Source organism: Prosopis cineraria, unplaced genomic scaffold (assembly GCF_029017545.1).
Source record: "Prosopis cineraria cultivar Desert tree isolate PC_DT_omini unplaced genomic scaffold, ASM2901754v1 PC1, whole genome shotgun sequence".
Lineage (NCBI taxonomy): Eukaryota > Viridiplantae > Streptophyta > Magnoliopsida > Fabales > Fabaceae > Prosopis > Prosopis cineraria.
Window position 1 is genome coordinate 48,293,560 of NW_026555332.1, and position 14,350 is coordinate 48,307,909.

Here is a 14,350-nt window from a genome sequence, read left to right on the forward strand (position 1 = left end):
CAAGACATGGGAAATTGGGAGTGCATAACATGGCATACAATTGTTTGAATAATACAGCATGTTGTAAACTTCATATTTATTTTTGTGATAATAACAATCATTTTATCTTTCTTTTGCTTCAGTCTATTTATTAATTTGAAAAAAGAAAAAGTAACACTTGTGGTACATGAGAAAAGGGAAAGACAAAAAAGCTTTTGGCAGAAGAATAAGACATTTGGCCAAGAGAATAAGACAGAATCGAACCTCCAAAAAAAAAAAATTATGTATTTCATAGGGCTTTACTCATATCAATAGATGACAAATGAAATATATATATATATATATATATTTGGAATCATACTGTATCTCTACTTCGTAGCTCATGATGCATTGGTGGAGTACACTTCTTGGTTGTGAGAAGTTAAAGAGACATCATCTGTCTATACATACGTACGCTAATTAATTGGTGGTCAAGGATTGCATGACCAATATCATTATTACAGTTCTGCAACAACTACATACGTGTCGATTTCAGAAAGATATAACGTCAATCTTGAAAACCCTTGGTCAATGGTTATTCAGACGCACCATTCCTTCTGGTCCAACTTACTGAAGGTAGAGCGGACGACAAAAGAGCAACTTAATCGAGCATATACCTGATACCAATCTCACGTTTGAAAAAGAGCAGAGACCATGGATATAAAGTACCTGCGCAGGAGCGCTTGCTAGCCGGTTATAAAGTAATATATAATTTTTATGTCTGAACAATAGAATTCATATATTGGAGATAATAAATAACACACACATATATGAATGAGAACAGAACCCTAATGGTGAAAAACTAAAGTAAACCACGCTTCTTATTTCTGAGATCCCCTGATATACCCCCAAGGTAATATGCATACATGAATACAGTACAAGTATCTGATGGAAAGTGAAGCATGGATATATAGCAGAGTACAACAATAAATGATAGTCTCTGCCACGTTTCACAATCTCATATGCTGAAACTACCATATATCCCACCACCACCCAGCATCACAGGAGAATACATAATCACTTTATTCCATACATTAATTGATTACCAGCTATAATTAGTTGATTGATTAATTCATCAGCGTCTTCTGGCAGCGGTTTCTCGTTGCGCATTGAAGTAGACGGCGGCGACTGGAAGGCCAAGCTCATTTTCTGCAGCGAAATTGCGGGTGTTGAAGTGATCTCTGGAGGAAGGTGGAGTTACACACTGCCTGCGTTTCTGCTTGAATAACACAAACACGAACCTGTGGATCCCTATATTAGGCTTCGGAATCTCATAGCTCACCAATTCTTTGCCTGTAAGGTGCATATCAACACCAAAAGTATTACTCTCTTGATTTCTCCGAGTGATTAGTCGTTTTATCAGATGAATTTATAATTTATAATTATCAGCTACGTACCAAATGTGGCATCTGTTGTGCCTGGGATGTCAGTTACCAGCCTGAAAAAAACACCCAATTTCCACAAAATTTGACTGTTAGCTAGATCTCAATAATTGATTTGCTCTGTACCTTGTCAAAACATGTTTTCTTCGCTGTCTGCCCCGCTCTCTCAGATCGTTTTAACTTGATTTTTCAAGTCATGCACGGTTAGAAACATGAAGTTTTTGAGGTCAGATTTAATTACGTTTGGAGGTTAATGATACTGTGTGATGGAAAGTGCATACACACATACATAATCAAGAATTCTCGGACACAATTATGTATTCGAATATATTTATCATTTTGTGTCATCTATCACTATCTAGCTGGGCAGTCTGGCTTTAAAAGTGTCACCTAACGTAGTCAGAATTTAGATATTAAATAAAACAAGTTGTTTTTATTATCAAAAAGAAAAAAAAAATAAAACAAGTTAGTTTTGATGCATTTAAGTACCACTGCAAGTGTTCCCTGAGATAAGGGTCACTAGGGCCAGGAACATCTGGGTCTGTCATAACCTGCATAAAGAGCATTCTAATATATAAGAGGCGATTAAGGAAGATAATGGAAAGAGTTTTTAAAAAATGAACCAGCTATGGAAGGATTTTCCTTTTGCTGTTTTTGAGTTCTAAACATTGAAAAGAAGAATAAGATGGTGGGAAGAGGAAGAAAAGGTTTCGAAATACCAGAGTGAAGAAGGACCTCATATCAGCTCCAGCAATCTCAACCCTAGGCCTGGTCGTCACTGCGGAGGGGAAGAGCTCGTGCCCATTAAACACTTGCTTGTTGTTTGTGTAAGTCACAGTCATTTTCACACTTGGGTTGAACGAATCAAGAACATCTCCTACCACTCTCCCTACAACAAGAGGTTCTGTTGGCATTCTTGCCATTATTAAGTAACAACGAGAGGGGATATGTATACTGGAAAGAGAGGAGACTACCCTAGAATACAACCTCAGTGAGATATTCCTACTGAGAAATGGGAGAATGAGCTTCACATTTATAGTGTTTTAAAGTAACTTGAAAGGTATATTTTTTTCCTTTAATTCTTTATTCTCAGGGGTCAAAAAAAAAAAAAACACGTATTCAGATATCCTTATACAATCATTGTCTGATTTCTTTATTAAGATACGATAAGTATATATATTTTATTAATAACTATATAGGCTTTATAACTCAACATTAATTAGATGGCTGGATTTTTTATTCTTTTGAAAAATTCTTGTAACATGTCTTGTGATAGTTAAATTCATGTATAAATTAAGATTGCATATGGAAGATACGAAATCAAGAAATGGCTCTATCACATGTCCCATCATTACTAAAAAATATGCTATACATGGCCCTCCTATTGGACGGTCATATTGAAAACTGTCCAATATACAAAAACAACATAAAATAATGGACAGTTTTTTTTGTGAATAACCATCTAATATACCTTGACATATTGGACCATTATTTATAAATTTGTCAACTATATGTTTTGAGTTTATAATTTATGTTAATTTTTTTAATGCAAAATTTATATTGGATAGCTATTTTATATAACTGTCCAATACGTACTTTGTATATTGGACAGTTATTTGAATAACCATCCAATATACATTTTGCATCTTCTCTCCTTCTCTCATCATTATTGAGCACCTTTCTCGTCTGTTTGCAGTAGGTTGAGACGCCGTGGAGCTTACCTTCTTTAGTCATTGACATCGTGGGTCTCCTCTTTTCCTCCATTAAGTGTGCGTCAACTCCGTAAGTGTTCTCGCATCATCTTCTCTTCTCCTTTCTTCTAAATCTCGTGTGTGCTAGAAATCATGTAGCTAGGTTTTGTTGTGTTTGATTGTTGTCTATATTTCATAGGTCATGTTTGATTTCTAATTAGGCTTTAGTTTATTGGATTATATTATATGGATTTTTTGTTATTATTATTGCACATAAGGTGTTCAATGAAATGTGTTTGATAAAAAAAATACCTTTAGCCAAAACCCACTTTAAATTTAAGTTATGGACAGCTTTAAAATGTATGTTAGACCAATAGTGAATATTTAGATAGGAGTTATATTTGTGTGCAAAAAAAAAAAGGATAGGAGTTATATTGAATTTTTATTTTTATCCAAATTTATTGTCTATTTTTTGTGTATTTTTGGTTTGAACAATATTCAACTAATTTGATTAAAAAAATTTGTATCATTTAATTCTTTAATTGATGGTTAAGTAATGTATGAAGTTTTATATAGTAATTAAAATTGTGTATGAGTACTTTAATCTTATTTGAAATTATTATTCATGTGTGACTTTTAACTTTAAATATTATATAATAGTGTTATTGATTGTTGATGATGATGATGTTATTGTGATTAATATGATATGTTAGACTGCATATTGGATGCATTTTTCAAATCAATGATTTTTTTTTTTCAACATTCATATTAGACAGTTCATTATAGGTAAAAAGAACTGTCCAATAATATATTCTTTTTTGTAGTAGTGCATCCCAAAAAGAAAATGGGATGTCTCATCCTGATCCCATCTCTAGGATGGTATAAGATCTAGAAATCCTAGTAAAAGAGAAATATAAAATAAAAAATTAATAAGCAATTAACTTCTACAAGGACAATATTCACATCTTCTAATTTTGAGTAATCAATCTTGTGTCTCATCCTGTCTTAGCTTGTATTTAAATTTGTCTAAGTCTACTGTGTCCTATCCTACATTTTTTTTGAGACGGGTTCAACCAATGGACCGGGGATCACGTTCTTCACTCACAGCCCTGATTATAAATAATTAATAATTATAATCTTAAAATTTAATAATAACAAAATTAACAGGCAGAAGACGGAGCATTCATAATGTAATTGAACTGTAAACAATATGAGTTATATCTCGTTTGAAATATATACTATGTAAGGGTCAAATGTCCCCTCTAAGAAATAAGTCCAATAACAATACCAAAACTATAAAATGCTGCCTAGAAGCACCAAAATATATTAGCTAGGATCTTTTGGCACATTGTTTCGCAACGAGCGATTCCGCTGTGGGATTCTGCGGAAATTATAATATAATGGCCATGATTTGACAAAGTTCCTTCTCCATGGGTTTCTCCGAATCGGTTCTTCCTGATTCGCTGTATTCCTATTCAATGAATTTCTCATCAACGAGGCGTTTCATTTTAAACCCCACCTCAGGTCAGAAAGCATCATGTGAAGTAATCCTGTTTTTGCTGGTCCTCTCCATGCAAGCTGTCAGGTCGGCTGTTTTGATGATCTATCAAAAGCCGGGAAAAACTCTGATAATCCGCCTTCACAATCACATTTCAGAGGCTGATCGTAAAGTGAGATTGTCCTAAGTTTTGTAGAATGCTTTATGACTTGCGTGAAGAACCTTCCTTAATTACATGCACAAAACATATGGATATTGCTGTTTCGGGACGTGTGATTCTTCCCCCTTCTTTTTAGTTTTTCGAGAGATTCTTGTGGAACGGTTCAGGGCATAAAGAAGCTCCACCACCAATGATCAAGGCTGGCTAAGAGGGTTTGTTAGTGGGTAGTGTCATTTCAGAATAAAACATGCAGGCTCAGGGTTTCAAATAAGTTCCAAGTTTAGAGAGGGAACAAGTATGAGTTTCTTAAACTAGAAGCTGATCCGTTCTTCTCCTTCATCAATACGAATTTTTAACATGTTCTCCTTCTGTTTTTATTTTTTTTGTTGACGCGCGTCTGCGTTTGCGCATTCTCGGCCTTGCCTTAAAATAAGGGAATTCTTATAAAAACATCACTAACGTTTAGTGGCAATGTGGCATATATAGTTCCATTTATAATTTATTATTAATTAATAGCAAGCATTAGTACTTTCATTTAGTGAGGAATTAGTGAATGGAATAATATGTCCCGCTGGGGTATAAATTGCACTGTTGCAGTTGTCATTTTTATATAGAATATATATATTACTAGCTAACTACAAAAAGTGTAGCTATGTATCTAATGGCCACTTGTTAGGAATGGAGAGCGGCTGCTTGAGATGAGAATGGGGGGAGAGAAGATGTGGGTAAGATTAATGAAAAGACGTCATTTATTAACTCAAAACCTTAAGGTTCAAGTTTATGGGTATTTCTTCTTCTTTTTTTTATATTAGTTATTAAACTCAATTTTATCCTATATGAAACTTTTAACTTGGGCAACCTAACAATATGACACATGCGATTGGTTTATATGAGCAAGAAAAATATGAATATTTTAAATACCAAAGGTCTTTTGTGTGGTCAAAATATTAGTAAATTAGAGTTTTGCAAACGTTGTGTTTTTGAGAAATAAAAAAGAGTTGGTTTTTCTATTGCAACTCATATTACTAAAGGTGTTCTTGATTAAGTATATTCTAATATATGGGGACCTTCAAAATATCTCTCTATTGAAGGACATCATTATATGATGACTATTCTTGCAAGCTTTCAAAAGTGAAAAATTTTAGTTGAGAATCAAATTGAGAGATGTTAAAAAATTGAGAACAAATAATGAGTTAGAGTTATGTGAAAATAATTTTAATGAGTTTTGTATTAATAACGGCATTGCTAAACAAAAGACAGTTGTGGGAAAACTCCAACAAAATGGTGTTGTAGAACATATTAACAGAACTCTGCTTGAGAACGCACATTGTATGCTCTCTAATGCTAGATCATGACATTAGCGCGATTTATGGGCTGGACCTACCTCCACTACATGTTATTTGGTCAATCATTGACTTCACATATCATTTGGACAACTAACACTACCTGATGTATGAGGCATTATCTATTTATCTATCTATCTATCTATCTATCAATGCTAGTGGAACCTAGATGAGCTATGAATTGCAAGTTGACTTGGATTTGAAAATTAATAATTTTAGAAAATAATAATTTAATAATTAAAAATAATTCTAGGTCTAGAAAGATAATAATAACCAATATATAATGAGCATCTTTTTTGGAGATTATGTTTTTTAGGTTGATACGATAATTTCTGTAATTATCTCTTCATATCTCATTCCAGCTATTGTGATAATACGATGGGATTTTAATTTTTTTCTCTCTTGAATGAAATAGCAAATCTTTTAAATTAATTTCAGTTAGTTTGTTGTCATGCTGCTGCTGTTTTGACAATAAGATTTTGATGAAAGATTATTGTTGATTGTTGTAATTAATCTAATGACAATCGCCTCCTCAAAAATATAACCATTTTTATATTTAAAATCTTGGCAACACACAATCACTTAACTAAAATTATCTAAGGATGTCACCCAAAAATCTATATAGATGTTCGCAAATGAAAATGATCATTAGGCTTACTCATTTTTCTCTGGCAATTTCTCAAGCCCTACCCTATATATAAATGGTTGGCAGCGTTTTTCCTTTGGAAACTACCATGCTAAAAGAGTGATTTTGTTGGGATTAGTAAGTTTTATCATAAACTAAACTATTTTTTCAACAAATTGTCTTCATTATTAATGTTTGGGTCAAGTAAGTTTAAATTTTTTGATTTAAAATTATAGAATTTAAGTTATATTATATATATTTGAATACGTATGGATTTGGATTATATTTGAATTTGGGCAAAAAATTTATGAATTTTGATTTTATCCAAATTTAAATTTAAATTTTATCTTAATTCTTTCATAATCATTTGAAATCCTTTTACAATCCTTGTTATTTCAAATCTTCACATGCACAATTGAAATACTAACCAATAGTAATAATTTTTGTTATTTAAACTGCACAAACAAAAAAAATTTAAATATATAAATTTAAAATGTGAGATTTGAAATCCAATCTACTGGTCCAAACATTATCTTAAAGTATTGAATATATATATATATATATATATCTAACAAGTTCTTGAATTTAGATATTTTTTATTTAGTTTAATGGTGCCAAATCTCATGAGTATAGGTCTGAATTTGTACATCCCTACCTGCAGTTTTTTTCAAAAGTAAGGAACGTGGCTCCTCCACTTAGATATGTTTCTATATTTTACTGGCCTAAAAGCACTGATTTTCCTATTTTGGTAACCATTAGCATTTGTTTTATAAATTCAGGAAATGCATATGGAGACTTCATCTCCTAAAAAACCTAGTTTGAGCTTTGGAATTGCAGGCAAATGCCCCGCTGCCCGAATTTCTCCTGGTGCCTTTTTTTTCCCCTGGGTACCGATGCAATCACATGTGATCCAACCAAACGTGAATACTTGTTGCTGGGCTGATATGGAATAATTTGCTGAGTGGACGATGAGCTGCAAAAATAGTAAAAAAATCTCAGGGAATAATTTTTGGAAGCGACATTTTAATCATATTTTTTAAATTTCTGTTTATCCCTTACTTTTTTTTAATCTTCAACTTCCTCCAATCTGCTTTATTCATATTTCCCTAAACAGTAACCTTGTTTCCATTATTTTCTTTTCCGATCCCTCTCACCATCTTACCCTTTCTCCACCGGATTCTCAATATATATATATATATATATATATCAACGTCTCCTTTAACATCTAAATTTCAGGATGGCCGTCTTCTTCAGCGCTATCATCTACATAGAGATACCCACCCTCTTGTATAGAAGCACCATGTAAATATCTTTGAATATTATTTACTACAGGGTCTATGAAGATTGAAGAGGCTCTCCGCCCATCTTCCAAAACTGTTTTATTGTAATTTTATTTGCAGCACGATGATGAGTAATAAGATATTAAGAGCAAAGGTTATGTATGATATCACATAGTCCTGCTAAAGTATATAAAATAAAATCCAATAAAAATGTGAGTGATGGAAAAAAATTTTTTTTAAATGAAAATAACACTATATATCTCTCCCTTTAAAAAGAGAAAATAAATTACTCTCAAGAGTTATAAGTGTTATATATTTTTATTTTCTTAACTAACTAAACATGTTTCGACATTTGTGATTTTGATATTTTGTGTAAATTTATAATCATCTCCAGTACAAGAATGCCCTTTTTCTCTGAGTGATTGCATCTGCATCTTAGCAGCAGACATCCTCCTGACGGGTGGTAAGGTTTAGAAGACGGGAAAGAGTAATTAACGAAAGGGGCAAAGAAAATTTTGAAAGTGCAATGGTAGTCGTCCTGGCATCAGATTTGGTGAATTTAGACGGCGATAGGGAAAGTAGTTGCAATTAAGGTATGATAAACACGGGACCCTGAGAGTACTTTTGATCTTCTAACAGTGCTTTAGGTGCCTGAGAAACCACTGCTCGCTTAATTATTTCTAATATGAGGCTGTTTAGAAAGCAGTCAATACATGCATCATATCTGTCACTATAAAGGACTAGGGGCCTCTAATGTGCCCTTCTCTAATGCCTCTTGTAATGTCTCAACATTCCAATTTCATTTTTTTATTTTTAAAAAATCATAAAAAATTCAAATCTTAAACTATTTTAAAACATCAAAATATCCAAATGTCTCCTATTTTATGTTGAAGCTAATGATAAAAAAAAATGAAATTAAGACGTTGGGACATTATAAAGGGCATTAAAAAAGGGTACATTAAAATCCCTAGCCCCACTACAAGCCCCTTAATTCTAATAACATGGTGATTTCTTGATGATATGTGCCCGCAGACCTAGTTTGATTCAGCTTAGCTCAAGTTATTGAGCTTCGACGTACTTAAGCAAGCTGTGACAGTCCAAATTGAGCTTAAGTAAGCCGCCCAATGAGGCATAAGATTTTGACTGTATTATAGATCTGAATCCCCGAATCCCACTGATACTGGCATGACCATATGCATGGCCGCGACGGTCAAGCGCAGCGTTGATATCAGCGGGCATCAGCAAATTGAAAATGCTTGAATACCATGGTAAACCTTCAGTTTAGTGCCATCGAATTTAAAAAAATATAATAAATAACGTTTAATAATGCGAGCCTGAAAATGCCGATAATATTTAGCGATGGCCTTGGCCTCTTTTCACCTGGTTCGATCCACTGGAGGAAGGAGGATACGCAAAGGCGTATGGCCCGAATCACTTGCGGTATTCACCGATTGCACCAATTTATGAAGACCATAATTGCTAGCAGCTTCTTTCGATCGGTTTTCGACAATTGGTTTAACCTGAGCAGCCAAATCTCTTAAGTGAGCATTTTCAGCCATAAGCGGATCATGAAAGCACCAAAGTTGCGAAGTAGCTTAACGATACGATTTGATGGAAGAGTGAGAAAAATACTGCACAAGCGAGGGATTATATTGTCCAAATGACTAATAAAATTAAATCCTTCAGATCGAGATATTATATATACATATTGGAACGGAAACGTTGACTGCAGGTTAAAAGTAAAAATAAAAATAAAAAATCCAGTGCATGAACTCATGAGTGAAAGAATTCAGTGCAGACGAAAAAGGCAATCCAGGAAGGGAGAGAGCCAGCAGCGGAGGCGAGATAATCATTTCACTCTCATTCTCTTGCACCGTCACGTGGCAACTTATTCAATGTGACTCCAAATTTCATGACCTTCCACTTTTTAACTTGTTGCATCAGCTGGCGCCACGTGTCCCATGTTTCTAACTAATTACTTCTCATCACCAGAGTCCAGAGACACTGGATTCATAAAACACGTTCTCCCATCAAATATGCGCTTGTCCAAGCGTCGATCGTTGTCTTCTTCTTTTTATATAATAAGGTGTCTAAGCATCTTTTAAATATAAAGATTTGGATTCAGTGATTGTAATTAATATAGACATTGAGTGTCTGTATTATTTAAACTGTTAAAATTTAAATCGATGATTATGAATTCATATTTCACTTAAAATTAATGAATGAGTAAGTTTATCTGAAATATTGATCTATATTTCAATGACTTATATGATATAGACATTGAATACTTGTAATAAGTACAGCTATTGAATCCAAATCCCTTAAGTATAATTAACAAGTGCCTGCATCTTCTTAAATCTTAAGACAATTTTACTAGAGCCATGGTCACACATTAAATGTGGACAGCTTTTTCAGTAGAGATTTAGTCTATGTTTGGTTTTCAATTTGTTAAAAGTTTTTCTGATAGAAGTTAATTTAGTGAAAGTCGGTTATTGTAATGAAATTTGTGTTTGGATATATTTTTTCAAAAGTCAGTTTGGTACACTGAAAGTTGTTTGGTTTGTGATAGTGAAATGTATTTTTAAATGTACAATTACTAAAAAAGATATTGATTGATGATGTTTTATAATTTTTATTATACAAATATAATATATTTAAAATATTTAAAACATGTGATAAAAATTTTAAATAACATAAATTTTGATCTATAATGCTAAAAATTTAATTTCTAGTTATTTCTATTTTTTAATTTGTAATTTTAGAAAATGTGATAAAAATTTATAATTTTTATTATACATTAATGCAAAAAATTAACATGATTAATTATTTATTTTATAATGATAAAAACTTGATACATAATTACTATTATTGAAATAATAATTATATTTTTAATGAATTAACTATTTTTTAAATAAAAGAATAAGAGATTAAATTTGAGGTAGTATGATCAAATAACATCCTGCTTTTTAAATTCACTTTTCAAAAGTTTCAAATAGTTACATTTCAAAAATTCACTTTCAACTACTATTTGAATGTACTTTCAGGATGCGCTTTCCTGTAAAATATTTCATCCAAACAACTAGCTTCCTGAAAGTAAAATTTTACTTTTTAAATGTGAAAAATAAAACAACCAAACGGACCCTTAAACTTGTTTTGTCATGTTGCGCGGAACTACCTAGATTTTGTTCATAGTTTTATTTGTCTCTTGAATAATAGTTTAATGACACAATTTTCGGGTCAACATGTGAAAAGAACTGTGTAATGATAATAGAATTTTTATGGAAATTTAGCTCGGTAATGTGCCTTGCATGCCATCTATAATCTTTTTATGAGTAAAGGGGCAAAAATACCCATAAAATAGTCAGCCATGGGCATGCAGTATTCTAAAGTGATGAAAGGGGTAAAAATACCCATAATGTTACATGGATGGGTGCAAAAATAATTAGACCATTAATTTTGACTTAACATTCTTAATTTTGATTATTAAATGCTAATTGTACATGTTACTTATCAATCTTTACTAACGTGGACTAACAAAGAGGCAAAAATACTCACGAATTCATTGGTCATGAGCAAAAATACTCATAACGTTATTAGAGTTAGTGCAAAAGTGATCAATACATTCAATTCCTTAAATGTTAATCGTTTAGTTGACACCTAAGCAAAAGTTGACTATTTTTTCGTTGATGTAGACAACAAGTATTTCAAAATGAATTTTTATAGATATTGATCGATCATTATATGAGTACCTATAATGTTACTTTAGTAAGTACAATGGTGACCAATCCATCAAAATTAATGCCATATGATTTCTTTCCATTACCACATATCTTACCCCCTTTCTTTTTTCGTCTTGACTCATTTTTCTTGTCTATAAAACCTGAGATTTAATATAGAAAGATAGGTTGTTTAAAATCAAAGATTGAGACTGAGCACATCTAACTTAAGAACATTGTCACAACCTTAAGCAATTGCATTCATGATAGATTCAAAATTTGCAAATGATTTTCGCCACTGTTGCAAAGAAACAAGCAATTTGATTTGATATTTAATCTAAATGATATTTTCTCACATAATATTCATATAATAACCTATTAATTTTCAGATAATTTTATCTAGGAATATTTTTTGTCTACATCAATAAAAAATAGTCAACTTTTGCTTAGGTGTCAGCTAAATAATCAACATTTCAGGATTGGATGGATTGATCACTTTTGCACCAACTTTGATAATGTATGGGTATTTTTGCTCCTGGTCTACGACTTTGTGGATATTTTTGCCCTCTTTTTTAGTCCATGTCAATAAAGATTAACACATTGCATATACAATCAGCATTTAACGGTCAAATTTTACGGTCTGGTTACTTTTGCACCCATCCATGTAACGTTATAAGTATTTTTACCCTTTTTGTCACTTTAGAATATTGGGTGCCTGTGGCTAACTACTTTGTGGATATTTTTGCCTCTTTACCCTCTTTTCATTCAAAGGATAAACTAAAATTGACAATTATATGGATTTACAAAACATTATTTTTTATCAACGATTTACAAAACAATATGACTACTAAGAATAATGTGGCTATATTAAATCTTAATCTAAATTGATATCTTGCATTCTTTCTACATAAATAAAAACGTTAAATATCATTTTAGAAAATAGTAAATCATGATCTTAAAAATTGACAGGATAATTAATATTTGCTAATTGATATCTGAAATGATTGAATTTAATCAAGAGCATTATCTTCCATATAAATATATAGATAACAGATTCCACACAAATTATACAAAAAAAAAAAGAAATTCTACACAGATAGAAATAGCTAGGTAGTTCATAACCTTATATTAGAAAAACAGACACAACAATATCTTCTCGTTTATATTAGTTAAATTTCATATCTATCTAAACTTAAATATACTTAAATTATAACTTTTTAAACACACTAGAATGTGGTGTTATGTGCATGAAATGTGAAATAAGTCACATTGTTTATGTCCCATGAATATCATAATTTTTATAAATATATTTATTTATATGCATATGAAAAATAAAAGTATTCCAACGAGATCCTTAAAACTTTCCCTCTAAAAAATTTTGCCTAGTAAACTTTGATTGGATCAACATTCACCAAACATCAATAAATTTAACAAAAATGTTAAAATTATCCCACCGTTGCATTATGTAATGCCAAATAAGAGGAAAAATTTATTTATTTTTAACACCTTTTTCCTTTCTTGGAATTTACCCTCTAATGTATCCTCATAAATCATAACACTATCAGGACACTCCCAACCGAAGGTGGCGGGAGAGAGACGTTGAAACTCAATATTCCTCAACATGCCTGTGCCTTTGGAAGTGATAAAATATGTGTTCCCTCTAATTTCATCTTCCCCTACGTAACCAAACCCGCTTCTTCTTTTGCCTTCTTCCTCTTTGATGTCTTCTCCTCTTTGCTTAACTTCATTCATTCATTCCGTGGGTTAATCTCATTATCCTAATTGGTTTACGCTTGAATTATTCAGCTTTCAGTGGCTTTGTCCTAATTAAGTTCGTTACTGGGTATTTATTTCTTCTATTTCTGCCCGTAGTGCCCCATTACCCAGCTCCTTCCATGTGTTTTGCTTAGTTTCCATACTTCCAGTTAACTCTTTTTCCTTAGATAAGTTGGTTAGTTAGTTTTATTGTCTTATGTTTTTATAAATCCCACCTTAAGGGTAAACTTCTGTATTTTTGGGTAATTTTCTTGATGCTTAACAATGGCTCAGGATTGTTCCAATTGGTTTTTGTTTGTTTGTTTATTTTTGTCTTTTTTATTTTTTGCCTTTTCTGAAGGCGCTTAATTCCAATAGTGAAATCGTGCTTGCCACTATAGTTCTTTTGCTTAAGAAGGTAAATCGGCTATCAATCAGTAGCATCTTTCTTGTTTCGGACTAGCCTATTTTGCAGTTTAGTCATACATTAACGGCTTTGTGGGTTAGATTATCACGCAGTTTATCTCGCGTTCTGCTTCTCCGCAGTCGCTGTACATTACAGTGCAGCGATGAGAGAGGCAGCCACATGGGCTTTGGTGGGCTCACCATGCCAAACGGCTAACGCCGTCTATTGTAGGTTTAGTTTATGTTTGTGCCCAGGCAAAGTTCATGAACAACCCCCTTCTATAAGAGAGAATTTTTTTCATGCCATATAGATCGAAATTATGATTCGTTGGATATATTGTCAACAGGGATGCTAGGTTCAAACGATAAGTCTCTATAAAATCAACTGCAACCAAAAAATCTCCATTCTTATGCTGATACATTAAGTCGGATAAAGATTAGTGCATATAATTTGAAGTTGACATGAGTTCCTTTCAT

The 14,350-nt window shown here is 32.3% G+C and overlaps 1 protein-coding gene across 2 annotated transcripts; it reads right to left on the minus strand.

Annotated features, from left to right (window-relative positions):
• Positions 1-315: 315 nt before the first annotated feature.
• Positions 316-2,392, minus strand: LOC129286501 (CEN-like protein 2). Of its 2 annotated transcripts, XM_054922464.1 has the most exons (5): positions 2,120-2,392; positions 1,890-1,951; positions 1,416-1,456; positions 1,065-1,311; positions 316-687 (listed from the first exon to the last, which is right to left on the minus strand). In XM_054922464.1, exons 1-4 carry the CDS (start codon positions 2,321-2,323, stop codon positions 1,094-1,096), a joined length of 525 nt encoding a protein of 174 aa, XP_054778439.1. In that variant the 5' UTR covers positions 2,324-2,392; the 3' UTR covers positions 316-687; positions 1,065-1,093. The 2 variants fall into 2 exon arrangements, with proteins under 2 accessions (XP_054778439.1, XP_054778435.1); XM_054922460.1 differs by lacking the exon at positions 316-687 and having other exon boundaries at positions 814-1,311.
• Positions 2,393-14,350: the final 11,958 nt, after the last annotated feature.

Bases quoted from the DNA above. Each gene is read 5' to 3' on its own strand.
- LOC129286501 (XM_054922464.1), bottom strand. From the start codon at position 2,323: ATGGCAAGAATGCCAACAGAACCTCTTGTTGTAGGGAGAGTGGTAGGA. The intron at 1,457-1,889 runs GTACTTAAATGC...TGTTTTTTTCAG, and splicing joins CTCAGGGAACACTTGCAGTG to GCTGGTAACTGACATCCCAG. The intron at 1,312-1,415 runs GTACGTAGCTGA...TGCACCTTACAG, and splicing joins CACAACAGATGCCACATTTG to GCAAAGAATTGGTGAGCTAT.